At 36.8% G+C, this 27,964-nt stretch overlaps 3 protein-coding genes across 4 annotated transcripts in view; 1 reads left to right on the forward strand and 2 right to left on the reverse strand.

Moving 5' to 3' along the window:
* The window catches only part of LOC107738717 (protein zwilch homolog), a 12,126-nt gene extending 4,863 nt beyond the window's left edge, over nt 1-7,263 (reverse strand). The window contains exons 1-19 of one of the 2 annotated variants that reach the window (XM_016550537.1): nt 7,085-7,170; nt 6,919-6,958; nt 6,743-6,832; nt 6,531-6,649; nt 6,235-6,425; nt 6,070-6,149; nt 5,831-5,986; nt 5,635-5,706; nt 5,030-5,123; nt 4,849-4,901; nt 4,564-4,666; nt 4,399-4,478; nt 4,104-4,260; nt 3,930-3,958; nt 3,695-3,831; nt 3,122-3,217; nt 2,174-2,289; nt 1,965-2,061; nt 448-609 (exon numbers count right to left, since the gene is read on the reverse strand). In XM_016550537.1, the coding sequence (XP_016406023.1) occupies nt 1,970-2,061; nt 2,174-2,289; nt 3,122-3,217; nt 3,695-3,831; nt 3,930-3,958; nt 4,104-4,260; nt 4,399-4,478; nt 4,564-4,666; nt 4,849-4,901; nt 5,030-5,123; nt 5,635-5,706; nt 5,831-5,986; nt 6,070-6,149; nt 6,235-6,425; nt 6,531-6,649; nt 6,743-6,832; nt 6,919-6,958; nt 7,085-7,134 (1,755 nt within the window). In that variant the 5' untranslated portion in view covers nt 7,135-7,170 and the 3' untranslated portion in view covers nt 448-609; nt 1,965-1,969. Of the gene's footprint in view, nt 1-447; nt 610-1,964; nt 2,062-2,173; nt 2,290-2,911; nt 2,994-3,121; nt 3,218-3,694; nt 3,832-3,929; nt 3,959-4,103; nt 4,261-4,398; nt 4,479-4,563; nt 4,667-4,848; nt 4,902-5,029; nt 5,124-5,634; nt 5,707-5,830; nt 5,987-6,069; nt 6,150-6,234; nt 6,426-6,530; nt 6,650-6,742; nt 6,833-6,918; nt 6,959-7,084 lie in introns of those variants that run through there. The other variant, XM_016550536.1, reaches the window with a different exon arrangement.
* A 390-nt stretch (nt 7,264-7,653) lies between these two features.
* On the forward strand, nt 7,654-12,767 carry LOC107738720 (60S ribosomal protein L4-B-like). The gene is made up of 10 exons (XM_016550542.1): nt 7,654-7,750; nt 8,562-8,733; nt 8,913-9,019; nt 9,809-9,947; nt 11,226-11,350; nt 11,432-11,561; nt 11,749-11,905; nt 12,131-12,214; nt 12,405-12,525; nt 12,609-12,767. Exons 1-10 carry the CDS (start codon nt 7,748-7,750, stop codon nt 12,702-12,704), a joined length of 1,134 nt encoding a protein of 377 aa, XP_016406028.1. The 5' UTR covers nt 7,654-7,747; the 3' UTR covers nt 12,705-12,767.
* map2k1 (mitogen-activated protein kinase kinase 1) lies at nt 12,757-27,847 on the reverse strand. The gene is made up of 11 exons (XM_016550541.1): nt 27,470-27,847; nt 20,390-20,600; nt 19,411-19,557; nt 17,786-17,863; nt 17,611-17,662; nt 17,386-17,510; nt 14,272-14,479; nt 14,106-14,170; nt 13,929-13,987; nt 13,546-13,591; nt 12,757-13,452 (listed from the first exon to the last, which is right to left on the reverse strand). Exons 1-11 carry the CDS (start codon nt 27,550-27,552, stop codon nt 13,339-13,341), a joined length of 1,188 nt encoding a protein of 395 aa, XP_016406027.1. The 5' UTR covers nt 27,553-27,847; the 3' UTR covers nt 12,757-13,338.
* Nucleotides 27,848-27,964: the final 117 nt, after the last annotated feature.

The following is a 27,964-nucleotide window of genomic DNA, read 5'->3' on the forward strand; positions in this document are numbered from 1 at the left end:
CAGATCTTCTTTGTGCACCAAGAGCTTGTAAGACGTCAAAGAGAAAGGAAAAATTTAAATCGCATCATATGACCCCTTTAACATTTTGAATGAACTGATTCTGCTCCAGATTGTTTGACAGCTGTCTTGCAGTACTATTTGGATTATTAGATCATCGGTTTTGGTATTGAAACATGCTATTTAGAGTCAATGAAAATGTTTGTGGAGTCGAACATTTCCAATTAAATAGCTGTTTAGGGTGAATACACCAACAACCTCATTTTGCTATCTACCAACAAAACCATCTCGGAGAACACCCAAGATTAGGATGTCATTACCATATAAATGGTATTTTCTAATTATTTTTCTGTCGTCTTATATTGAACAAACTCTAGTTGCCTTGGACATGTTCCAAATGTTTATTTTTAAATGATACAAAAACATATAAACCATTTTATACTTAAATGTTTATATAAACTATGTATTAAAGGTGGTGTAATTAACTGAATTAAACAGTCAAGTTAAATACCATATAAAAAGACAGATTACGGAACAGAATCCTGAAACGAGTGCCCATCTGCTAGCCTCCCTCTCTGGGGCTGATCAGGAGGCTGATCTTACAGCCTCTATCTGTAAGAGAATAGTATGAATAAATGAGACAATGACTGTATGCTCTGAATCATCATCATTGGCAGGTTGAGAACTGGAAAACGAAGGCTACAGAGACTTGCTCCACCAGCAATCAGCTCCTGGCTGCAGGTCAGTGGATCATTGATTCAAACTTAGTTGAAGAACCAGGGCAAACAAGGAAAAATTCCATTTGTTGATCACAGACTAAAAGAAATCATCATGTAGCCTTTAATCAAGAACAAATTCCTCTTGAACAGTACATGAGAACATTCCTTGTCTTCATCTGGATCTCCACTGTTTTATTATGCTAACCTCATTTGTGGTTTGACTAGGTTTCTACTTAGCCATTAGTGTCCATAGGGACTCGGTATGCTTACCATGAGAATGGATTGACAAAGACTTTTGGGAAGGTCTGAAACAGAGACTGAGCCGAAACCTCTAACAGGATTTTTCTATGTTTGCCCCTCCAGCTAGAAGCAAATCCAAGGAAAAGAAAGACCATGTAGAGATGCCAAAGGTTTGGCCAGTGCATGATGAAGTTTAGACACTAGGGTACACATAGAAGTAACTTATTCTTTTCTTTTCAGCTTGGAAAACTTCTGACAAAGTCTATAAAAAAACCTCAGAATGATTGTGTGTTGTAGTTGGATAAAAAAAAGAACATTAAGCAACTCCAGTTCTGGCCGTCTCTGATCTTGGGAAGCTGAAATGTCTCAAGTCTTCAGGGGCCATATTCTGCAAGCTTCAGTGAATGATGTTAAAATGGCTCCATAGTACATATATTCTTAATTAAATGTCACCATAAAGAAATAACCAGATCGGCTATTGGAGCACCTTTGCTTAAATGGTCAATGCACCGCGAAGCCTTATTTCATTAGGACGAGCTATAATAGAGTGCAACAGTGCTCACCCACTTTTCATGGACTTGGTTCTGAAAGTTATGTTTCCCATTCATTTTACGTTCTTTCTTTTTTAAAGAGATATAGGCTATGAACCAAACCAATCAGCAAAAATGCAAATCATAACATTACAAACTTGATTAGAAACAAAAAAGTATTTGAACATTCTGCAAAAAGACAAAAGGTACAAGACAGTGTACTTAATGAGGGAAAGAACTAAAGAGTTTTTTTTGGCATGCTTTGCTTGTTTCAATTCTCTGATTGGAGATTTGCAGAGTCTTGGGTAATGTAGTTTTTCACCAGAAATTTAAAAAACAAAAAATGACCCCAGACTTTTGAACAGTATTGTGCATAACAAATTAAAACCCATTGCATAAAAAAACAATAAATAAATATGGTATTTGACATTTGAAATGACATTTTCTGTGAGTTAATTTCTATGATATGGAGTCTTACCAGTGTTAAGTGAAGCTGATGAGACTACAGCTCACCATGGTCCTGTAGTAAGACATCTTCTCACTTTCTCCATTCACAGACTCATCTAGGGGTACATCTGCATGTGTGTGACCAGATCATTTAAAATGTCATGTTTGTTTCAATTAACTCAACAACAAAAGACATAAAACTAGAACAGCAATTGGAAAAAAAACAGCTAGTGACTTCACCTAAGTCAAAACTAATGTGGTCTACTAGAGGCTTGTCACTGAGATACAATGCCGTCTTGACTTCCTTTGACCCCTGTCCACTGGACACCTCCATAGCCCAAGAGAAAGGTTGCTCCCTGAGAGAATAACAAACAAATATTAATTCATACTTACAAATATCATTATTCTGTTTAATACATCTTACAGGCCGTCTCTGATCTTGGGAAGCTGAAATGTCTCAAGTCTTCAGGGGCCATATTCTGCAAGCTTCAGTGAATGATGTTAAAATGGCTCCATAGTACATATATTCTTAATTAAATGTCACCATAAAGAAATAACCAGATCGGCTATTGGAGCACCTTTGCTTAAATGGTCAATGCACCGCGAAGCCTTATTTCATTAGGACGAGCTATAATAGAGTGCAACAGTGCTCACCCACTTTTCATGGACTTGGTTCTGAAAGTTATGTTTCCCATTCATTTTACGTTCTTTCTTTTTTAAAGAGATATAGGCTATGAACCAAACCAATCAGCAAAAATGCAAATCATAACATTACAAACTTGATTAGAAACAAAAAAGTATTTGAACATTCTGCAAAAAGACAAAAGGTACAAGACAGTGTACTTAATGAGGGAAAGAACTAAAGAGTTTTTTTTGGCATGCTTTGCTTGTTTCAATTCTCTGATTGGAGATTTGCAGAGTCTTGGGTAATGTAGTTTTTCACCAGAAAGGATTAGTTTAAAAAAATAAATAAATAATGTCACTGAGATACAATGCCGTCTTGACTTCCTTTGACCCCTGTCCACTGGACACCTCCATAGCCCAAGAGAAAGGTTGCTCCCTGAGAGAATAACAAACAAATATTAATTCATACTTACAAATATCATTATTCTGTTTAATACATCTTACAACTGGAAGAATTATACAGAGAGAATATGACAGCTCATAAGAAATGCAGCAAATACTCACTTCTCATAAAAATAGCTAATAAGCGCAGGTTTAATTTGCAGCTGGAAGACATGGTCCTCATCATAGTTGGATGTTTTGTAGTATTGCAAACAGGACCTGATATCAAATATCATGGTTAGAAACATGTAAGATCTAACTACTGAAATCAGTTTTTTCATCTGTTTAATTCTCTTGCTATGCACCATCCCCAATCATCCCAAAATGCTCTCTGAAGGATTAAAAAAAAAAAAAAAAAAAAAAAAACAAGCATTAATCACTGTACATGAAAGATCTCATCAAATCTCTTCAAAAAAGAAATACATTTTTTGTTATTAATTACTCTTAGTGATTTAATTAAATGTTCTACTTCACATAAGAAATCTATAAAAGTAGGTATTTTCTTAAGAAACCTTTGTTTGTTAAAATAGAATTTTGCCACAAGGATAAGAAAGTTAACAGCAGATTCTAAAGATTTGTTTTGGTTTTCAAAAAAGCAAACAACATCCTTAATGTGTAAATTACAGTTCATATTAACTTTAGAAAAACAATAGGAACTCAAATCTTTCCAATTTCTGGAAAAGGCAGGAAGCTCACTGAGTGAACAGGAAGAGGCGATCATGAGGAAGACTGAGGAAAGTGCTGCAGGTGCCCAAGATCTCCAGCAGATGGTGCAGTTTCCTTACTCTCATCACCTGCTCCTGCAGCTCCACCTCTGTGTCCAAGTAGTATCTCTAAAAATTACAAATAAAGTGTATAAACAACCCCAGTACATGATAGTATTTATCTAAATCGTAGAAAATAAATTAAAAAGTAAAAAGTAGTTTTCTACCAAATAGTTGAGAGTTGTAAGTTCCTTTCCTAAAAAAGAATAACGTCAGAATTAAGTCTGATACCTGCTTCACAAAGAGTATCTAAAAACTAACATTTTATTAAGGTAATTAAGATATGAAGTGAAGTATAAACCAAAAAAACAGCTAGATTTGAAATTTGAAAATTAATGTACCAACAAGGTAGTTGATGAAGTCTTTCCTGATCTTGTCCAGGCCGAGCTCTAGCAGCATATTAGCGGGTGTGAGGCCAGTGAGAGGCATGGCGTCTATCTGCTGCTGGTACGACTGCAGGATCAGCTTACTGAGAGTGCTATTGCTGTCTTTGTGGATCTAAGGAAAACAATACCCTCATTACAGTTTTTAAATATTTATGCTGAAAAAAGGATAAAAATGTTAGATCATGTTTATTCACAATGGTTAACCAAAAAAATCTTTAGTGCATTTAAATAGACATGAAGCTGCACACACCCATGGTTTGATTTTACCAAGTTTCACTGCTTTGACAACAATTTTCAGACATTCTGTTACATCTTGATATGAAGTTACACCTATGAGAAGAAAAAAAATATTACATTTGGTTTCAGTAAAGATGTTTTGCTGTATTTCGTGAAAATTCCCAAAGGTAATATTTACTCTTCCTCATCTTCTCCCACAGTTGTTCTGTAAAGTCCAGGTCTCCTCTCTCAATCACCATCGAGCTGAAGGCTGCTATAGCATCTGTCTTAGCTTTTTGTTTCTGTTATAAAAGATCAAATGGATAGTTCACACATAAATTAAATAAAATTGCCATTGTTTACCCATTCATTCATTAATTCATTCCAAATCTGTATGAATCTTTCTTCTTAGGTGGAACACAAACTGAGAATTTACCTAACAATATATAATAAAAGTGAATGAAGAATTGTGCTGTTAATTCACCTCAGACGCTTTGGAAGTGTGTCCTGGTGCTCCTTGTCCAACATTCTCAAGCTCTAAAACAAGGGAGAAAAACAGCTTCATAAACCAGCAAATTTATATCTATTTATCTATATCTATTTATGGTTTCTTGCTATGTATACAGCACATACAGTACACAAATTAGTCAGCACAGCTGCTGTACCCTCAATGAGTGCTCTGGTCAGGTCCACTGCAGACTGAGTCTCCATTGGTTCCAACCATTCAGTTTCTCCTGTTCTCAAACCCTCTGCTAGAGCCTAGTCAAATTATTTAAAACAAAAACAATAAATGCTGATGACATGAAAATTATTATATTATAATTACATATTAACAATATAATATAATATATACTGATAAACATTTCTCTATCTAGAATAAGTCAAGCTTTTTATAGTAAGTAATTTTTTATTTATGATTTATTACAGAAAAACATTGTTATTGTTAACTAAAACTATTTAAAATACTTTTCATTCATTGAAACAAAGCTGAAACAACATAAAATATAAATATTACACAACAAACTTAAACTGCTTTTTATTAAAATTACATAAATTAAATTAAAATACTAAAATGACAACAACTAAAATTAAATTAAAGTTAAATAGAATTTTTTTTTAAACAAATGACAAAAGCAAATAACAAAATTACTAAAAAAAAACTTTAAAATTAAAATGACACCTGAAAATCTAAAAACAAAACACCAAAATAGTATAGATATAACATTAAAATTACACTGTATAGGAAACACAATTTATTTCCAACACTTACCAGAAGGAACTCCATCTCTTTATAGGTCTGATACAATGGACTCCTTATGTCTCCAACTGCGACTTTGATATTCTGTAAATAGGAAAAACAAAAGCTAAACAAATCACTTCGTAACCTCAAGAGGCAGTATGATCAAAACTTGAGACTAATTGAGACTAAAGCATCAAAGGCAACTGGATGCGGCACTGATGCTGACCAGAGATGCTTTAGAAGACAACGGAGGACACTCCAATACTTTCTCCACATTATTCCATGTGAGACTCGCTATTACACTGCTCTGGGACTCAAACATCATGCTCTCCTCTTTTAAGGAGCAAAACAGGTTGTACTGTGCATAGCCTTTGGTCGCCACCTGAAAAAAAAAAAATCATAATACTCTTAACAGATCCCTAATAGTGAGAAACCTATAGGAGCTAAATTACAAAAAATTCTTACTGTAGAAGCATGGTGTCTTTTCTCATGCTCTTGTTTAAGGTCATCCAGTGTGGTGAAAGAGGTTTCATCTCCTGTTGGACCTGCAGAACATTGGGAAAGGTTTGTCTCTCTTTATGGGTACTTATCCCTTTGAATAATGCATGAGTAACAAATAAGCACTACTACCTTTGCAGCTGACTGTATACAGTTTGACACCACTGGTTTTGTTCCCACTATAGACAGTTTCTACTCCAAGCCAGGCAGTGGCACATAGGTCCAATTTGTCACAACGGACCCACAGAGGGTGCAGAGTCCCTGGGGCTTCCACCTGGGGCATGTTGGGGTTTTGAGCCATGGTGTACCAAGACAATAGCTGCCTAGTAAATGAAAGGGAGTAAAATAATTCTTTATTATAGTGCTCAGCTTTCGTGAGGGAAAAAATTCTTCAATTGTACTATATTGCAACAAGCAACTTCTTTCACCTTGCTTTCATGACAGAGAGAGGCTGAGGTCCTAGATCTTGCTCCACTTTAAAAAAAGTTTCTTCAACAACACTGGTGTCAGCTGTAGTTTCTGTAGCTTCTGGTTCACACCGTGGTTGCTTTTCATTAAATAAGTTCACATGTTATATAATGTTTAGTGTAAATAAGAATAGCACATACTATGTATATGAGGCCATCATAAACTAACTTACTGCTTTCTCACAGACAAAGATAGGCTGATTTCCACCGATTATGTCGTGCAAAAGTTCTTCCTTCTCCACCAGTAGTACTGAAATATCATCCTGAAATAAATAAATAAACAAATAACTTGTTTTCCATACGCATGACTGAACATCGATCTATTCATCTGCACACATTTTAGTTTTACCATATACGTGCAGTTCTCGTTATTTTCATCTCGACACAACCTAAAACAAGCAAGAAAAGAAAATATAAGATAAATATATGAATTACACATAACAAAAAACATGACAGATATGCCAGTTATTCAAGTTCAGTCAATCGTAACAAAAAAGAAAGGGACAATAACTCACTTCAGAAATTTAACAAATGCGTTGGCGTCCGAGACTAATTTTGATCCCATTCCCCTTGTTTTAAAACAAAATATATATTTAATTACCAAATTCTAAGCGTTTGAATAAAAAACTTACAGGGTTCAAAACTATTTGATTACAGCGCGCCTAATATACGTCACGAGGGTTAGGACCATATGACGCAGGCGTCCTTTTGCCACGCCTTTTCTTGTTAAAAAAAATAACGGTCAACAATTAAAAAAAAAAAAAAAATTTTTTTCAATATTATTTTAAACTAAGATAAAACTAATGAAATACAAAAAAATTCAAACATTTCTAAACATTTGAATGGATTACTGAAAGTAGATCCATATGACCCATCCGCCAGCTTCCACTACTTATATAGTGCCGAAACATACTGCCACGTTTATTACTTTATCGAATGTATCTTATTGCAGTTCACTGTAATGAAAAGAATAAATGATACAAAATAATTTTATAATTAAATCTAGATCATGTTTATAAAAATAAGCTACTGTCTAAAATGAAACACAGGCTTGGGCGGAAGTGACATATGTCGGATGGATATGCAAGTGCCGGTGGAGTGCTTCATTCTTCCTTTTCTTCCGTGGCCGCCATCAAGTTAGGAGCGTGGTTCCTGGCGAGCCGTGAAAACTTACTATAATGGTGAGCACAGAGAATATTATTTCACGGCCTTAAGCGCGTTATACTGTTTTACGTGCATATAATTAACCAGCAGTTGGTTTTTGGATGAAATGTTACACGTTAGCTTCTATGCTTGCACTAACCGCAGCTCTCGGGAGCCATTTTTATCTAGTGCGGCGTGTACGCACGTGTAGTCAAGATTTGGCAGTTGACTCCGTTTAGAGGTTAATGCCTCGAAATTCAAACACGATTTTAAAGAAATGCTATTCCGTCCTTTTAGAAACCCTTATATCTAAATAGAATTTAACAGCCTTGAGATCATATGTAAGAACATAGTTGGAAATGTTAGCTTGCGTGTTGTGGCCTAGTCTTAGGTTTGAACGCAGACGCTTCATTTTAGGTTTGCAATAGACAAGTATTGAAGTGATCATTCACTTGAAAATAACTAAATCGTTTATTCATCCTTATGATAGTAAAAGGAAGTCATACAAGTTAGAACAACCTTAGGATAAACAAATAACAACACTGTTGATTTTACACTTAATTATCACTTTAATTTACAGCAGTTTCCCACTATACTTACTCTATAGTTAAATGTTTTGCACCTTAATATAATTTTTTATTTTTCCTCCCAAGTTTTTATCTGGTACTCTTGCTATGATGGTGTAATTTGCGTCCTACTCTGTGTTCAGTGACAGTTGCCTGCTGTCTCATGCTGGCACAGAAGGCTGATGAAAACCGAGACTGAGCAAGATTCAATGTTATAACTGATGAATAAACTTGTAAATGGAAATATCTCAAGTTATTCATACCTCTGTTTTTGTTGTTTTAGGCTTGTGCCCGACCGTTAATCACGGTCTACTCCGAGAAAGGGGAGACATCTGGCAAAAATGTGGTTCTGCCTGCAGTGTTCAGGGCTCCCATCCGCCCTGATGTTGTGAACTTTGTGCATACCAACATGCGCAAGAACAAGCGCCAGCCCTACGCTGTCAGTGCACTGGCCGGTGAGTGTTGTTTTAAATACACAAAGTTGAAGTGTCAATTCAATGATGACATTCCACTTCAAGGTCCGTGTTTCTGACGACTGATTATGTTGGAAGTTCTGAGAGGCATTTGTCTGTCTATGATATTTTGCCACGGTATGACATGGTCAAACATAACTCCAAATTGTGTGTCGTTTCAGGTCACCAGACCAGCGCTGAGTCCTGGGGCACAGGAAGAGCCGTGGCCCGTATCCCCCGTGTGCGTGGTGGTGGCACCCACCGCTCCGGACAGGGTGCTTTCGGAAATGTATCCTAAACTATCGCAACATTTACTTGAACAACTTGTCAAAACGTGATTATAAGCAACCCTTGCTGTGATGGTGTAATTTGCGTCTTACTCTATGCACAGCGACAGTTGCCTGCTGTCTCATGCTGGTGTGGAAGGTTGACGAATATTAAGACTGAGCTGGTTCACAGATACATATTTAAAAATTAAGGCCTGTTCACACCAACGCAAATGTTCAGCATAGTAATTTGATCTGATTTTCGCATTAGATTTGTTTGTTCAGACCAATGAGTAAAAAACAGCAGACGGGAAATGCAGAAATACAGTGGTTTACCCCAGTTACTATGATACACAAACAGCTCTCTGCAACTTTGTTTCTAACCCATTTATCACAAAGTTATTCAAACAGAATTTACATGTTTTCAAAGCAGTTCAGATTTTTGTATTCACTATGGTGATTATTAAGTAACGCTAAAAAAACAAGAGCACAGACAGGAGAGCTGGTTCAGGATTCTTCCTCTGCTGTTCGTGCCGACAAAACTTTGTAACAGCAGCAGCTCTTGGCATGTGACCAAAAGCGCAAAATTGTTGGCCATTTTTTTTTGTAGTGCAATGGAAAAGACATTAGAACAGCTTTCTTTGAAGGGGAAGTCACATTGACGACATGCAAATGTTTGTATCGTCTGAACACACATTAACAGTCATTGATTCAACTCAAAATGCTTAATGCATCAAATTTTCACACTGAATATTCACTTTTGTGTGAACAGGCCCTTTAGTGTGAAATGTTGACCCTTGACTCCACTGTAGATGTGTCGTGGTGGTCGCATGTTTGCCCCCACAAAGACCTGGCGCCGTTGGCACCGCAGGGTCAACGTTAACCAGAAACGTTATGCCATCTGCTCTGCCCTGGCTGCCTCTGCTCTGCCTGCCCTGGTCATGGCCAAAGGTGAGTGAACACATTGTGTCCAGAGCTTCATAATCCAAAAGTTGGGGTCCTTATAATGACAGTGCCTGTATGCACTGTATATATTATGTGGGTTGCCATTTATTGGCATTCTGCTCACAATTCAGTGCAATAGAAACCCAGTTTGCAGAAGGGCCGAACCAACTATTGGTTTTTCCCTTTCGAATGCTGAGCACAGCAATAAATATAGAATATTTGCTATTACCTTAAAGGGGTCATATGATGCGATTTTCAATTTTTCCTTTCTCTTTGGAGTGTTACAAGCTCTTGGTGCATAAAGAAGATCTGTAAAGTTGCAAAGACTAAAGTCTCAAATCCAAAGAGATATTCTTTATAAAAGTTGAGTCAGCCACACCTACCTAAAACGGCTCGTTCTAACACGCCCCCACATATCTACATCACTATGTGGGAAGATTTGCATAACGCCGCCCAAATGTTCACGCAAAGAAAGAAGGCGTAACTTTTATTCTGTGAATGCGCTGTGTGATTCGTTGTGAAAGCGAAACTACTTTGTTTGGTCTTCCAAAAGAGGACGATATCTGCTTTGTCATGCCTGGAGCTGATCCATGCCGGTTGCTAAAGAAATACTACATATAATACTAATACAGCCCGCCGCCTCTGCTCACTCAGCCCACCGACTCAAAGACTGTAAGTACGCTTCAATATTTAAAGAGTTTTTATATTTTATAAATTTAAAGCGAGTTTTTTGGGCAGTGTAGAGTAGGGCTTGTTGTTTGTCATTTCTCCGATCACAAATGCAGACATGGTTTTATGTTTATGCGGCGCGATGCAACGCGTAAAAAGACAGTATAAGTCATTATAATCCATAATTATGTCCCCACTGGATGCAACAAATGCCTCGTTTATAATGGGTTTTCATGTTTTTGAATCATCGCTCCGGCCGGGACACGGCATCAACAGTATGGGAAGGGGCGTAACATTTCCGTCACATGCTTGAGGAATTCGGCCAATCACAACGCACTGGATAGCTGGCCAATCACAGCACACCTCGCTTTTTCAGACCGATGAGCTTTGTAAAAATCGAGGCGTTTCAGAAAGGCGGGGCATAGAGGAGAAACAGTAATGTACAGTATGTGGAAAATAATGTGTTTTTTGAACCTTAAACCGCATAAACACATTTCATTACGCCAAATACACAAAATAATGTTCTTTTTAGCAGCATCATATGACCCCTTTAAACTTTTTTTTGTTTTTGTTTTTTTGGTTCCACTGACTTAAAACAAATGGCAAATGTTTCAGGTCACCGCATTGAGGAGATTCCTGAGGTCCCACTTGTTGTTGATGATAAAGTTGAAGGATACAAGAAGACTAAGGAGGCCGTGCTTCTGTTGAAGAAGCTTAAGGCATGGAACGACATCAAGAAGGTGAGCTACTGTCAAACTCTGACTTAAAATGTTGCGCTTTACCAGCATTAAGTCTTTTTGATGCATATTTCTGGTCTCTAGGTTTACGCCTCTCAGCGAATGCGTGCCGGTAAGGGTAAGATGAGGAACCGAAGGCGTATCCAGCGTAAGGGACCATGCATCATCTACAACGAAGACAACGGTGTTACACGAGCTTTCAGAAACATCCCTGGTACGAGATCTTGTGTTTTGCAGTTGCTTCACGTGAACACACTTTAAACATGATGATATCCACTTCTGGTCCGTGTTTATGAATCCTATGATTTCAGTGGAAGTTCTGATCCTTAACTTGTATCACGCAAAATTTATGTTGATCCAGATGATTGCAAAATCATGAACCACAAGGTCTCTTTTCTCAGGCATCACACTGCAGTCCGTGAGCAGACTGGACTTGTTGAAGCTTGCTCCAGGTGGACACATTGGACGCTTTTGCATTTGGACTGAGGGTGCATTCCGCAAACTGGATGACCTCTATGGCACTTGGCGCAAAGCCTCCTCCCTTAAAGTGGACTACAAGTGAGTTCCCTTACCCTTCGGTCTTATCCTTGTCTGGTTGTGCGTTGAACAACAGTGATGAGCTTATACTTTACAGTCCGTGTTTTTGAACACAATGATATTATCAAAGTTCTGAGTGAAAAATAAGGTGGTCTGAAACCCCACTTGTTCAGATGCACACCTAGATATTAAAATGTGTAGATGTTAAGCATAAACTTTTGGACTTGCTGTCTTGTCATGTTCCAGCTTGCCCATGCACAAAATGAACAACACAGATCTGCACAGAATCCTAAAGAGCGAGGAGGTCCAGAAGGCACTTCGTCCTGCTAAGTAAGTTTTGGTTACTTTGATCATTTATATTGCCAACATATCATTGCAGTGATAGAGATTACTTCAGGTCCGTGTTTCTGACTAATGATTGAATAGGAAGTCCTGAGCCATCTTGCTTTGAAAGTCTTTTTTTTTTTTTTTTTTTTAAGTCTACATAAGTAGGGTAACAAGTTTCTTTACACAATTGCAGACACAAGATTCATCGCAGAATACTCAAGAAGAACCCTCTGAAGAACCTGAGAGTGATGATGAAGCTCAACCCCTATGCCAAGACAGCCCGTCGCCGTGCTATCCTGGCACACAACCCTGACGTAAGTACCCTCATGACCCACAAGTGTCACTATAGTCTGATAAACATGCTAAGCAATTTCTAAATCTGTAAATTTGTGTGCAGATCAAGGCCAAGATGTTGAAACCCAAGAAGAAGAAGGTTGTGAAGAAGACCAAGGCCAAGAAGCCTGCAGCTGCTCCTGTTCCAGCTCAAGCTTAAACCTCATGAACAGACTATGGAGTTCACAAATGATTTTCAAATAAAACAGCTGTTGAAAATTCTGATAAATCTGTCCTTTTTAATCCACTGCATACAACGTAAGCACTGCCACATTCCATTAGTTGTCATCTGTTAAATAAATCTTTTATTATAATATACAAGTTTGTATAAGTTATGACTGTTTTTCTCTCACTTTGTGAGTTAAAGGCTGCAAATTCACCATGGAAATAAAGCAGAACACAAAACATTACAATGAAATAATGTAACCACTTCAGGGGTAGCTGACAGTGCAGTCACAAACTTTGAAATTAAGAGTTTCAAAAGAATAACATGATCACAGCAAGTTGACATTTAGGAGGATCCATAGCATTTAATGTCTTCTGGTCTTATGGATGCTATCGGCATTTAACAACCAATATTTGGCAGAACAGATTTCAAGCGACCTATTGGAGCCGTAATGCATTGTTAATAACAGCAGTATGCTAGTTAATGCTCAAGACAACATCTAAAATAAGGAGTGTGTTCAAGAGGGCAGTAGTTTGCTGTTGGCATCTGGACTGACTGGTACGGTGGAACTGGGGATGTTGCAGGTGAAGAAATACTAAATGGCTGGCGTAGAAAAAGATGGCTGCTCTCACATTCCTACGCTGTGAGTTGGAGTTGCTGGCTGGTTTAGCCCAATGGTGCTGCATAACCAATCAGCAAAGTCAACCTCCTCTGCCTCCGAGTTCTTTATGAAGGGATGGACCTGGGGGGAAAAAATGATTAGACGTTAGATGCATGAGGTGCAGCCATAGGAAAAATATATACATAAGTATTGAAAGAAAATGATTGTTCTTACCACCAGTTGCTTGAGGTCTGCTCTTTCTGCTGGATTTTTGATTAAACTGCACAAAACAAAAAAACTGTGAGCGACAGAATTTAAAATGTTAATACATTGGTCTGTCTAGTACGGAGACCCTGGTGAGACTCAAATTTTCTGCATTCTCTTGCTAAACTTGCATTCCCCGGAGAACCCCAAACTAGTTTTAGTTCAACCACTAGATGGAGCAGCAAGCACCACTGAAGAAGAATTTGTGCATTTAGAAGATGAGTTTATCCAAAGCAGCTTTCACTGCACTCTGCATTTTTATCAGTATGCCAGTTGCCTGGGAATCAAACCCATGACCTTGGCATTATATGTGCCATGCTCTACTAGGTGAGCTACAGTGCAATTTTGCTTACCATTTGTTAACAAAGTCTTGAAATTCTGCACCAAAGATACCTGGTAGCTTGGGAGGTGGCTGAAAAAAGAGAAACAGCTCCATTAAGGCTAAGTGAAGCAGCCAATACATCCTCACTTTAATGAATTCACTGCTATAAAACTGTTTAGTGATCTTTTAAGCACCACTGAAAGCTTACTTCATTGACAATATAGTCAAGCAGCTCAAATATAGCCATGGGAGGTCTGCTGTCTGGACCGTATGCTGAAAAGACAAACAGATTAAAAATAAAATCACTTTATTATGCATTATATTCTCAGAAACACCTCTTAACATAAGTTACAGGATAACAAACAGACACTCACAGCTGCCGGGTCGACCAGGAGGCCTGGGTTTAGGGGAGGCGTCGCTGGCCGAGGGGTCCCCCTCAAGGGGCTGACCAAAGATTTGTTCCAGCTCTCTGGCATCAGGTGGTGGGATAGGGAAGCGTCCAATAGCCATCTCAACCAGAGAGAGACCCATGCTCCATATGTCAGACTGGACAGAGTAGTGAGTCCCTTGAAGGCGTTCGGGCTACAGATGGACACAGAGATAAAAGGAGAAGGATCATAGAGAGAGGAAATGAACATTATCATAAAGGAAGCGATGTGATGAAAAACAGGAGCCTGAACAAACAGATGGCCGTACTGAGATACTCCAAATCAAACATCCACGGAATCATGTCCTGGCTGAAGAATTAAATTGCGCTCTATTAATGTGAGACTACAATTTATAAAATTTAAAGTGATGCACAGATTACATTATACCAAAGCTAAACTGAATAGGTTGTACCCTTCTATCTCTCCTTTGTGTGATAGATGTAAAAGTACTGACGGGACATATGGTCACATATTCTGGTCCTCTCCTGAGGTATCCGAATTTTGGAAAAGTATTTTTAGGCTTTATTCTCACGCTTCTGAAAATGAGATTAATATTGACGCAGATTTAGCGCCATTTGGATGTTCAGACCAGGCTCTAATTTGGCCTCAATCTCAACAACTCTCCCTCATGTTTGGCATGGTGCTGGCCAAAAGAGTGATTTTGATGGAGTGGAAATCCACGTCACCTCCCAAGTTTTTTTAAATGGTTAGCTGAAATGGTTTCGGCCCTCAAGCTTGAAAGGACACATTTCCCTAGAGCGGGCAGATTAAAGATGTTTGACAAAATCTGGGGCCCCTATCTCAGGTCTATATTTTAAGGATGTCCTTGCTATGTTGTTAATGTGTTACGTGTCATTCGATCTTGTTTTTCTTCTGTTTTTTACTTTTTCTTTTCCATTTTTCATTTCCTTGGTCCTTCTGTTGGTGAGGTTCTTCTGATGGTGATGTGTGATTAGAGTACTTTCATGAATATTTGGTGCATGTATGGGTTGGGGGGGGGGAGGGGAGAAGTGTGGTATGGGGTAATTATTTTGGTTATATTGTATTAGTATACATATATAGTACGCTATGGAGTGTTACGTTTTTGAAAAAGAAAAAAGTTTTACAAATAAAATACTTAAAAAAAAAAAAAAAGAATTGAATTGTCAAAAGATTGTTTTAAAGTATATACACTGATACTGATCAGCCAGAACATTAAAACCACCTGCCTAAAGATATCACAAGACAAATTTGTCTTGTGATATCTTTGAAACCAAGACATTAGCAGAAGATCCTTCACATTCTGTACGTTGCAAGGTGAGGCCTCCATGGATTGGATTTGTTGGTCCAGCACATCCCACAGATGTGTAGGCAACACTTTGTCAAGTTCCTCAAGCCATTCCTAAACATTTTTGTAGTATGGCAGGGTGCATTGGGCACCAGTTCACCAGTGGTTATCCCTCCTTGCACCACTTTTGGTATCACTTTTGATACCACTTTTCACTGCATACCAAGAATACCCCACAAGACTTGGCGTTTTGGAAATGTTCTGACCCAGTTGTCTAGCCATTACTATTTGGCCCTTCCAACACATGAAATTCACTTGCTGCCTAATATATCCCACCCCTTGATGGGTACCATTGTAACAATAAAATCAATGTTATTCAATTCACCTGTCAGTGGCTGTAATGTTGTGGCTGATCAGTACAGTTGTGGTCAGAATTATTAGGCCCCTTGGTAAATATGAGCAAAAAAGGCAGTGAAAATAAATCTGCATTATAATTTTGGTTTTTCATTCAAAACTTCTAGCCTTTCATTTAATTGAAACAACTGAAAGTGTGGATATAATGAAATCAGCTTTTAATAAATGTTTTTCTCCAATACACGTTGGCCATAATTATTAACAACCTTTTTTAATACATTTTTGATAAATCAAATATCTCTGAAGCATATTCCCATTCATATTTACATTTCATTTTTAACACACAAGGGTGGCTAGGAACATGAAATTGACTTAATGTTTCACAGACGTATAAATATGAGCCAACACAAAGGCCAAATTCCCATAATCATTCATCAGAATGAGTAGAACCAAAGGATCACAGCTGGAAAATTGCAGAAATTAGTCAAGCCTTGGTGCAAATAAGTCCTATGTGGGATGTTGAGACAAATGTCTGTATGTTAATGCACTTGCTGTGTATTGTCTATATCTCAGAAGATCTTCCAGTCTTACAGTTTAATCAAAGTGTCTGGGTGTATCTCAGGTGATCAACGTGTCTGAGGTGTTTGATCAAAGTGTCTGAGATTCTGTAAATCTTACAGTTGTGTGCCTATATTTTTGCTGGAGGTCCTGGGCATCTTGTTTAGATACATGGCATTGTGGATTGTATCAGATACCAACAGATAAAAAAATCAAAACCTGACTGCCTTTACTAGCGTGGTTGGATCTTCTATAAGGAAAATCATCCAAATCAACACAAATTGGGTCACTGAGCACAAAATGAAGGTTCTACCATGGCCATCACAGTTCCCAGACCTGAACACTGTAGAAAATGAATGAGGTAAAATGAAGAGGAGAGGCACCTCGGCATTTAAAGGATCTGGAGAGATTCTGTATGAAGGAATGGTCTCTGATCTCTTGTCAGATGTTCTCCAGCCTCATCAGGCATTATAGGAGAAGACTCAGATCTGTTATCTTGGCAAATGGAGGTTGCAAAAAGTCCTGAAGAAAAGGGGGCCAATAATTGTGGCCAACAAATACTAGAGAAAAACATTTATTTCATAATGAGATTTTCCCCGTTTTCAATTGTTTTACTTCAATGAAAGATTAGATTTATGTGATCTATTATTTTGACCCATACAATGTATTTTTGGCTATTGCTACAAATATACCCCAGTGACTTAAGACTGGTTTTGTGGTCCAGGGTCACATATTATATTAACATGGGTCATCATGAGTCATTTTTTAAATAATATATTAACATATATATTATACTACAATGGGTAATTTTTTAAAGAATTGAATGGGATGTTAGTAAGAAGATTTGATAGAATTGGTATTTTTGTTGGGAATAAACTTACAGACATGTAGGACCTGGTGCCCACGAACGAATTGGCCATGGAGTCAATGAGCTGTCCACTCACACCAAAGTCACACAGCTTGATCTCACCACGCGAGTTCACCAGTATGTTAGATGGCTTGACATCTGCAAGACAACGACAAGGTCTTCCCTTCAGTAAATACAGTGTAAACAGAAAAAGTAGATGAACAGATATATCAGTTTGAGATAACACAACACCAGTCACCTCTGTGCATAATCTTGTGTTTCTCCCTAAGGTAGGACAGGCCTTTTATCACCTGCATAAATGGAAAGGAAACAGGTCCAGAAACATTAAGCACTTTGCTTTAGCTTTGCTTTCTGGAAACAGTCCAGAAGAGACCATTGAGGATATTGTTGAGAAAGGTTGCAGAGATACCAACCGCAATGCTAACTTTGCCCAGTATTTGTTCTGGGATCTTGCCTGCTTTCTTCAGGCACTGGTCCAGTGAGCCGCCATCCTACAGTAAAAGATTTTGGTAACATTTTACTTAAAGCTTTTATGTATAATGCATTATGAAGGGTTCTTAAATTGTATAATGCATTATAATTATTCATAATGTGCGTTTTAATACATTATATCTTGTTGGAAATAATTATAACCAAATTTTAAATGCATGGTGTAACAATGAATTGATAAGTGTTATAATGTATGTCAACTGTAGGTTACAATTATTCATGAGATTGTACAGTGCATTATAAGTTGCATTACAAGGCATAATTAATGCATTAAAACTACTTTTATACTACATTATACATAAAGGCTTTAAGTAAGGTGTTACCAAGATTTTTAATGGATTTTTTTTTTAATTCAGCAATACTTATAAAGCACCTATAAAAGCAAAGGTAGTGATTTTTAAGGATACTGAAAGGATGAATGAATGATAAAATGAAATACATATATACACTGAACAAAATTATAAACGCAACACTTTTGTTTTTGCCCCCATTTTTCATGAGCTGAACTCAAAGATCTAAGACTTTTTCTATGTACACAAAAGGCCTATTTCTCTCAAATATTGTTGACAAATCTGTCTAAATCTGTGTTAGTGAGCACTTCTCCTTTGCCGAGAAAATCCATACACCTCACGGGTGTGGCATATCAAGATGCTGATTAGACAACATGATTATTGCACAGGTGTGCCTTAAGCTGCCCACAATAAAAGGCCACTCTAAAATGTGAGCCTAAGGCACACCTGTGCAATAATAATGCTGTCTAATCAGCATCTTGATATGCCACACCTGTGAGGTGGATGGATTATCTCGGCAAAGGAGAAGTGCTCACTAACACAGATTTAGACAGATTTGTGAACAATATTTGAGAGAAATAGGCCTTTTGTGTACATAGAAAAAGTCTTAGATCTTTGAGTTCAGCTCATGAAAAATGGGGGCAAAAACAAGTGTTGCGTTTATAATTTTGTTCAATGTATATCAAATGAGCAAAGAAATATGTTACAATTGCAGTAATCCTATTGTATTGTAAAATAAAAAGTATTTATTATTATTAATAATAATAATAATAATAAATACTGAGTTTTTATTTTACAGTACAATAGTTTTATTGCAATTTTTTTTTTTTTGAAGAAGTATCTTGTGTTCACCACGGCTGTATTTATTTGATAAATTATTTTTTTTTACAGGTTTCTATTTGAATATATTTAAAACATATATTTTTCATATTATTATCAAAGTTTAAAACAGTTATGCTGCTTAATATTTTTGTGGAAACATTATTTTTTCAGGATTCTTTGATGAATAGAAAGTTCAAAAGAACAGCATTTATTTTAAATAATAATCTAAACATTATAAATGTCTTCATTGTCACTTTTGATCAATTTAATGAATCCTTGCTGATTAAAAGTATTAATTTATTTTAAACTTCAAAAACTTTAAACTTTAGACTTCAAACTATCCAACAGATTATATATATTTATACTGGTATATAGCGAGAGATAGGTAAACTCTCATATTCCTCTGTATTATGTTTGACACTGAGAGCAGACAGTACCATGTTCTCCATACAGATGCTGATCTCTCCATCACTGTAGAAAGCTCCGTAGAAGCCCACTATGTAGGGAGAGTTACACTCATGCAGCACCTGCAGCTCTCTGATGATCTGATTCCTTATTGCTGGCTTGATCTCTAGGTGGATCAACTGCATGAAAAGAAGAAAAAGAGGACTATATTACAAGAAAAAAGGTTGAAATCTATTACTTTTAATAAAAATCAACCACTGAAATTGAAGAAACATTCGCATATTTTTTCTTTATATTAATGTTTTACATTCATAATGCTGTTTACAATGTTGTGATTTTGTCTTTATAAGTGCAGGGCAAAGCATAATGCAAAAGCCTCATTAATTTCTCTCAGTACCAGGCAGAACTTCTCTCTGTAATTGCCAGGGTGTCTGCATTTTATAGTTAGCTGATAAGGAGTTGCTTCTCTGCATGCATACTGTCAATTCTTTGTTTCATGTATGCGGTAAATGAGCTGTTTGGAGTTTGTGTGCTGACTGCACTTCAGCCGGTCTCATGTTAAGGATGATTTGTTTCATCATTCTAGGTAGTGGACTAGTGGTAATTTGTCTTAAAAGTAGTTTTTTTTCTTGGACAGGTTTGTTAGGAAAAGTGTCATTTGACTCTCAAGGAAGAACTATTGAATCAAGTGCAATTAGCTTCACTACATGCATTACATGTGCAATAAATGTCACAGTATCCATTCTGCATGCTAAGAACAGAATGTCATGCCTTATTGATGTAATGTCTAACTTTTTACAATCTATAAAAAGACATGATGACACGAATAGCTGATGCCTTCAAGAGATATTGGAGAGGCAGCACTGGCTCTGAGGCAAGCAGCTCTAAACTGCATCCGATCGATTCAAGGCTGGTAATGACAATCAATGGACTTCAGCGACCTTTCTAGCATGCTTGAAGCTGAAACTAACACCCTCCCTGGTTGTAGCAGTTTGCTTTATCATAACATACCTTCCTGGCCATGATGAAGCCTGAGGGTCTGTGTAAGACCTTGAAGACCACTCCTCCATTGCCTGCACCCAACTCACAAATCTTCTCAAAGTCATCATCTTTTAACTCTCCGACCTTCTGCTTCTGGGTGAGGAAAGCCTCCAGGCGTTTCTTCTGCTGCTCATCCAGCTCCAGTTCTTCCAGTTTCTTCTGCAGAGCTTCCAGATTTGTTCTAACACAGACAGACACAAATGAATTTAGTTTGTAAAGTGATGAAAGTAAATGGTTCAATCTACACCTCAACACAGCCATGAGGGTCTACAGAGCTCCTCTTTAACTGAAGCAAATGCTTCAAATATTAATACTCAGTTAAGCAATTTTGTTAAAATACTATTTTTCCTAATAGATGATTATGCTAAATTATTTAATAAGGTTTTATTCATTACAGTATCCGGACAGTTGTATTACCCTTAAATTTTTTACTTCATGCCCCCTGAAAAATATCAAATTGAATTTTTAAATCAGTAAATGAAATCATGCATATCACAGAGTGTGTATTTAAAGGGATAGTTCACCCAAAAATGAAAAATTTGATGATTTGATGGTCATGATTTACTCACCCTCATGTCGTTCCAAACCTGTATGAGTTTCTTTCTTATTTGAACATAAAATAAGATATTTTGAAGAATGCTGGTAATCAAACAGTTGATGGTTCCCATTGACTTCCATAGTATTTCTTTGCCTATGGAGACCAACAACTGGTTCTTCAAAATATCTTCTGTGTTCAACATAAGAAGGAAACTCATACAGGTTTGGAACGACCTGAGGGTGAGTAAATGATGACAAAATTTTCATTTTTGGGTGAACTATTCCTTTAAGTCATTGTGTGTACTTTATGCGTTACTTTTTGGATGTATTTTTTAATAAATTAATGGGACAAAAATGCATAATGTCACTGACACTGTCATTTTTCAAACTACAGTCCAGTGTTGCTATTGTTAACTAAATCTAAAGCCATTCAAAATGTTTAGTTAATTAAAAAGCTGAAAGAAAATTAAACAAAAGTTTTACATAACTTAAAAAATAGAAATGTTGCCCTGAACTAAAATAAAATAAGCTGAGGTTGAAGTACCAAAATGACCAACACTAAAATTATGTAAAAATAAATGACAAAAGTACATACAATTACTAAAACTAAAATGAAAGCTTCCTTCAAAATATTAATAAATACTGCAATAGTATATAAATAATACTAAAATAACACTACTAGTCTTAGACTTGCTTTACATATTATACATTAATGTCTACAACAAGAATTCCTCTCGTGGTAATAAGCCAAAGCTCTTGCACGCTGAAACATATTCCCATCCTTAAGGCAGAAAATGTAAGAATATTGAATATTGTACAATGTGTGCGTGGAAATGTATGTGATGAGAAGACTTTATAACATCTTCTTCCTAAAGCTCTGTCTGAGGAAACTGTAAGTTCCTCTAAGCATGAGAATCTTTCCCTTGGCCCTGTTGTCATGGTGATGTATTTCCTTAGCTTCCTTTAACTTCCATGACCCTCCGCTCTTCATCCTCTCTGCATCTCCTCCAACAGCACTCTGTTCTTCACTGTTGCATAACTGCATTTACCAGGTGCAATCATGAACGAATCTTCTTGTGTGCTCAAATGAACCAATTAAAAGTCTTATGATTCAGATATTGATACTAATTAGGAATCATTTTAACATAATCTTAGGTTTCCTGCAGCTTGTAATCCAGCTTTGGTGCCACGCATGTCGCAAACATCTGTAATGTGGGTGTATCTCATGCTGTATCTCCAAATTAGTGTTTCAGGACCATTGGACACCATGAGCCACGAGGGCTTTTAAGCACTGAGCCAATTCAGATGTAAAACATGTTGTTCTGCTCTTGAACAATGTTTCGGTCCACAACAAATGACACTCATACATAAATTTGCATCAAAGCTTGCTGATCAGTCTGCAAAATATCGCAACATTTAAGCTCCAGGACAGACTCAGGTGAATGAGAACAGCACAAGTACTCCAGGATGTCTTTGTCTCATCTATATGCAGAATGAGGCTAAGTGTTTTCATTTTTGACAGCAAGGCCAGATATAACCATGGTTACGAGGCTGCTGTGTGGGTGTAAGTGGGTGGCGTGGACACGCTGCGGTGGAGACGTGATAATGGTGAAGGACGCAGAAGATGCCAGATTGGAGAAAAATACTTCACAACTCAAACCTTGTGTTGCATGTAGGAGGCCTTATCCAGAGCAGTTTCAGTCCATGTGAAGAGCCACAGAGGATATAAAGCTCATAACAGAGCTCTACTGCCAGATTTGTTCTGTTGGCCTGATCAGACCAGTAGTTCAAAATTTTAATTGCCTTGCCAACATTTTTTACTGGCTCCACCACTACCACAAATATATATTATAATATAAAACACTTCAAGTTTAAAAAATTACTGTTTTTATTTTAATTTCAATAAATTTTTTAATTAAATTTTAAAGTTTTTTATTTTGCAGTATTATCTGAAAATTCGTTTTATTTAATATATTATAAAGAAAATTATAAAAAAATTTACAACAATATGATATAATGCAAAACATAAATTACTGATTTATAATAGGCAAAATTAGTTTATAAAACGCATAACAGCAAATTGGTTTATAAATTTGCATCAGCAATGCTGCATTTATTTAAACAAAAAGACAGTAAAAGCAGTAATATTGTGAAATATTATTACCATTTAAATTTTATCTGTTTTCTATTTTAATATATTTTATAATATAATTCATTCCTGTGATGGCAAAGCTGAATTTTCAGCAGTCATTACTCCAGTCTTCAGTGTCACACGATCCTTCAAAAACCAACCAATACATCACAAAAAATGCAAAAGTTAAGTTTGCAAGGCAAGAATATGGTTCTTTTTCCCACAATTTTTTCCACATAACAAACTGCTATGTTTTCCTCCCAAATATGTGTTTTCACTTGAATTGTTCTGGATTCTGTGTTTTAAAATTAAAATTCATCATCAAGAAGAGCATCTAACAAAATCAATTCATAACATTTTACAAATTAATTGAAATTTGAATCATTAATTCAAAAAATATTTACAACATAAATTATTATTTTTTTATTATTTTGACCATAATACAAAGCGAAACTGTTCATTGCGATGGTGTTTTTTGCAACACAGTATTAATGTAGAATGTAGTGACAACGCAGCATGCTATGCTGCAACAACTTGTATGAAAGTAATAAATAATTCAATACTACTACACAGTATTTAATTATTTAGCCTAACCTTTGATACACCATTTTGTTTACATAAAAAGGGCAGATTCTTTCTGAGGAGAGATACAAAAAGTGCATAAAAGTGAAGAGTAAAGCTGCTCATAGTTTGAAATTCAAAACCAGAAAAGCTTTTGAAGGCCCAAGAACAGTACTTGGAAGAATCATAACTTCTCTTACTTTTTTTCTTTTGAGTTTTTGAAGAGGTGTGTGGATACAGTATGATCAAACACAGGAAATAAGTGGTCAACATCACATGTCGTGCACTGGAATGTGGATGTAAACACTAGGGAGCCCCGGGATCAGCTGAGGTTAGACAGAAGCAAACCATTTCTCTCTGGGGAGGAGCACAAAACCAGAGATTGTTCTATGGTCAAATTTTAACTACGCTCCATAAATCACTCCTGTGTGGATACATCTGTGCTGCCATCTTGTAAATCCACAATTTAAACAGATCTCAGACATAAACATCATAAAGGAAGAGAATTAGGGAATGTCTGGGAATTATCAAGCTCTTCTTGATGCACTATAGCAGCATTCATACACCCAGCAGCACTCTTAAGTAAAATGGAGAGCAGCAGATGGTGCCATGGTGTGTGTGTGTGTGTGTGTGTGTGTGTGTGTGTGTGTGTGTGGTGTGATTGTGTAACACTGTAACACTGTGTGGTTTCCTACTGATAATCTTGAAAAGACACAATGCCGCATAGAGCTTGCGGGAAACAATAGCAGCAGAGGAACCGCTTCCAATGAAGACTGAAGAGAGATGAAACAATATTGGCAGGGTACAAAATTAGCACTGGCAAGTGTCAAATACAAAGAAAACTGGCTTTGGTAAGAAAATAAAACAAACTTACTAGTCATTTGCAGTAACCTTTTTAAGAACAGAACTATATCACCAGAAATAAAGTCTGACACTTGAGTGATTCAAATGAAAATGTAGAAGTTTCCACAAAAATATTAAGCAGCACAACTGTTTCAACATCAATAATAATAGGAAACCAAGAGCACCAAATCAACATATTAGAATGATTTCTGAAGGATCATGTGACACTGAAGACTGGAGTAATGGCTGATGAAAATTCAGCTTTGCATCACAGGAATAAATTACAATTTAAAATATAATAAAATAGAAAACAGTTATTTTGAATTGTAATAATATTTTACAATATTACTGTTTTTACTGTATTTTTAATAAAAATAAATGCAGCCTTGGTGAGCATGAGACTTTTATCAAAAACATAAAAAAATGTCAACGACCCAAAACTTTTGAACACCAGTGTACATGTGGTGACATACTATATGTAGGATTGTTTTGAGGCTTGTTCACACCAAGAACAATAACTATAAAGATAAAATGATAACTATATTAGCTTCCACACCAATGAACAATATCATTCTGTTTATTATAAGCGCATGCTGCAGTTTTGTCATCTGCCACTTTAAATGCTCGAGCTCTTGAAGTCAGAATGAATTCTGACTGGCTGTCAATATTTTTATCGTTTATCAGTTCATCAAAAATCATTCTGAAAGTGATTTCAACCATATTGTTCCTCTTTGCTGTTATCATTATAGTTATGGTGTGGACTTACCTATTTTTCAAGAATTCTAACGATTATTAAAACTTTAAAAGGGTCTTTAAGCCACCAAAATGAAAATATGAATGAGAAAATCATGTCGGGTCTTAAAGGGGTCATATGATGCTTTTTTAAAGATCATTATTTTGTGTATTTGGTGTAACAGAATAGAAAACTTGAAATCGCATCATATGGCCCCTTTAAAAAACATGTAGTTTCATTGCTGTTTATGGCTTCTAAATCAATTCACTCTCCACTGGAGGCAGATACTGTTGCTGGTTTACTCCTAATTTACAAATTGTAAATGCATGAATAAGGTGATACATATGAAGTGCTTCACAAGCGATAAGCAAGAACTTAGAAATAATATTAACTGCACTCTTTGACATAGGCTTGCCACGACAGATTTAAAGCAGAGGCTTCTGGGAAAAAAAAGCGTTGTCACAGTATTTAACATTCCACTGAGCCTCTCTCTATAACACTGACTTCCACAGGATTGAATCACCGCTACACACACACACACACACACACACACACATTCCAAAGCGAGCTCGCCACAGCCTGTCCTGCTCTCCAGGAAGGAATGTAATTCTGCTTTACTGTCATTCTCCCAAACACTTCTTCTATCGCACTATAGCACAACTCATTATTTATGTACGAATAATAGCCAGTTTCTATATACAAGACTGCAACTTTATCCTAAATAATTAATAGTCTCTTAATGCCAAATGGAGACTACAAGAGGGGAAAAGTGTCTAAGCTCTCAAGTGAGCTCGACGAAACAAGAGGCAATGACATGCACCACTGGCTCAGGCTGTGAGGATTGTCACTGCCTTGGCTTCAAGAGGAGAAAAATCACAGGCCTGCCAAATGAAGGTAGCACAGACAGAGGTGGTCCTCTGTCACCATATCTATCAGTGGGGATGTGAAGCTGACAAACAAATCGATACGTCGCCGTCACTTGCATCTATATTTGGTGGTCAGTTAAATCCTCAATAATCACATACTGAGGTAAACTGGTTGATAATACTTGGGCTCGGAGAATGATATCACATTCATTTACATTTCTGTTTTACATTAGGGTCAACAAAACACTGGATTTTTGGCCTCTACAAATTGTAAACACACAGACAACTTTAGATGCTTTATCTCTCCAGTTCTGCTCCTATAATACTACATTTTGGGCCTAATTTATGTCTGGACAACATACTACAGAGAAGAGCGGTGTTGTGTTGGCAGCTCTGTCCAAATGTGATAAGCTATTCTCATTGATCTGAGTGGCAGGCGATGCAGCTCTTTTATGTGCACCTCATGGATACTAAACAACAATAATACATGGGTTATTCCACAAACAGCATGCATTTTGTTTTGTTTTGTTTTCCTCAGAAAATTACTTAATAAATAATTGGGACCAACTTTTCCTGTGTTAATATAGATATGTTTCAGATATATATATTTCACAGCCCAAAAAACAATAACTTTATATATTGGAGGCAAAAGAAGTCGCTTATACTCACCAAGGATGAATTTATTTGTTAGTAAATACAGTAAAATTTTGAAATATTGTTATGATTTAAAATATCCATTTTCTATTTTAATATATTTTAAATTTTAATTTATTCCTGTGATGATGATTCTAATATGCTGATTTGGTGCTCATTTCTTGTTAGAATTAAGGTGCTTTGACACACACACACACAGCTAAAACTGTAAAACTGTCAACCTTGTTATTCTCAAACCTGTAACAAATATCATAGCCATATTCCAACATATATTACAATTTATTCATTTTTCTTTAGATGGCACAATGCAATTTAATAACACTCAAAGAGATTAACTGACAGAATGTTTAAAATCTGACATCTATTTACTTTAAAATCACTTTATCAAACTTAAAAAGGCACCCATTTCGCAAAAATGAATCATATGAGGTGTTATGTAAGTCAACTAATAATAATCACCTTAAGCTTACAATTCATTCGTGGGCTTTATAAATCTGTTGACGTCTTAGAACCAACACACCCTTAAAAAATATCCATACTAATACCAATTTAATGGCCAATACAAGCTGATTTAGCAATGCTAAATCTATTAAGCAGCCCTGTCATAGTCAAACCATATTCTTAATGAGCCAAACAATCCATGAATTAAAACAACTCTGGTTTCAAGAAGTCTTCTACTAGCTTGTTCGACACGAAACGACATCGTAAGACTCAAGTCCACTCACTCTGTGGCCCCGGTTCCGTTTATAGCGTTCCCATCTGGAATTGGGTTCAGCTGGATCGGCTCTGGCTTCCTCCTCTTTTGCATGATGAATCCTAATAGCTGGCTTCTCGGCAGTAAAAATAAAAATTCAAACAGGAGCAATCTGATCCGCGGACTACACCAACTCACTCGCCGACAGAGCAATGATGCAAAAGCTACAGTATGAATAGCCTATCACACCCTACCAATCGCTGTTTGCATTACAATAAATAAATAAAGACAGAATGCAGTCAACGACAACCTCACATGGTCTTCTGACAGGCAGGGTGAAGGTTGTTTCGAAGAATAGATTATTCAGGGAAGAAACTGAGTAGACGACACAGTAGAGGATGGGTACCAGAGATTGTCTCTTTACGTCATGAAAATATTTACATCTGTCTTCCGGAACAGCATGACCGCGTGTGGGCAATGACCCCATCTGCTGGTGGAAAGGCGTTATTACTGCGCAATGCTTTTT

The sequence above is a fragment of the Sinocyclocheilus rhinocerous genome, unplaced genomic scaffold (assembly GCF_001515625.1).
Source record: "Sinocyclocheilus rhinocerous isolate Xijiao unplaced genomic scaffold, SAMN03320098_v1.1 scaffold1938, whole genome shotgun sequence".
NCBI classification, from domain to species: domain Eukaryota; kingdom Metazoa; phylum Chordata; class Actinopteri; order Cypriniformes; family Cyprinidae; genus Sinocyclocheilus; species Sinocyclocheilus rhinocerous.

Coding starts and splice junctions, on each gene's coding strand:
- LOC107738720 (XM_016550542.1), top strand. Junction 9,948..11,225: donor TGCCCTGGTCATGGCCAAAG/GTGAGTGAACAC, acceptor CAAATGTTTCAG/GTCACCGCATTGAGGAGATT. Junction 11,906..12,130: donor TCCCTTAAAGTGGACTACAA/GTGAGTTCCCTT, acceptor GTCATGTTCCAG/CTTGCCCATGCACAAAATGA.
- map2k1 (XM_016550541.1), bottom strand. CDS start 27,552: ATGCAAAAGAGGAGGAAGCCAGAGCCGATCCAGCTGAACCCAATTCCA. Junction 17,663..17,785: donor TGGGCAAAGTTAGCATTGCG/GTTGGTATCTCT, acceptor CCATTTATGCAG/GTGATAAAAGGCCTGTCCTA. Junction 17,511..17,610: donor ACACAAGATTATGCACAGAG/GTGACTGGTGTT, acceptor GTTGTCTTGCAG/ATGTCAAGCCATCTAACATA.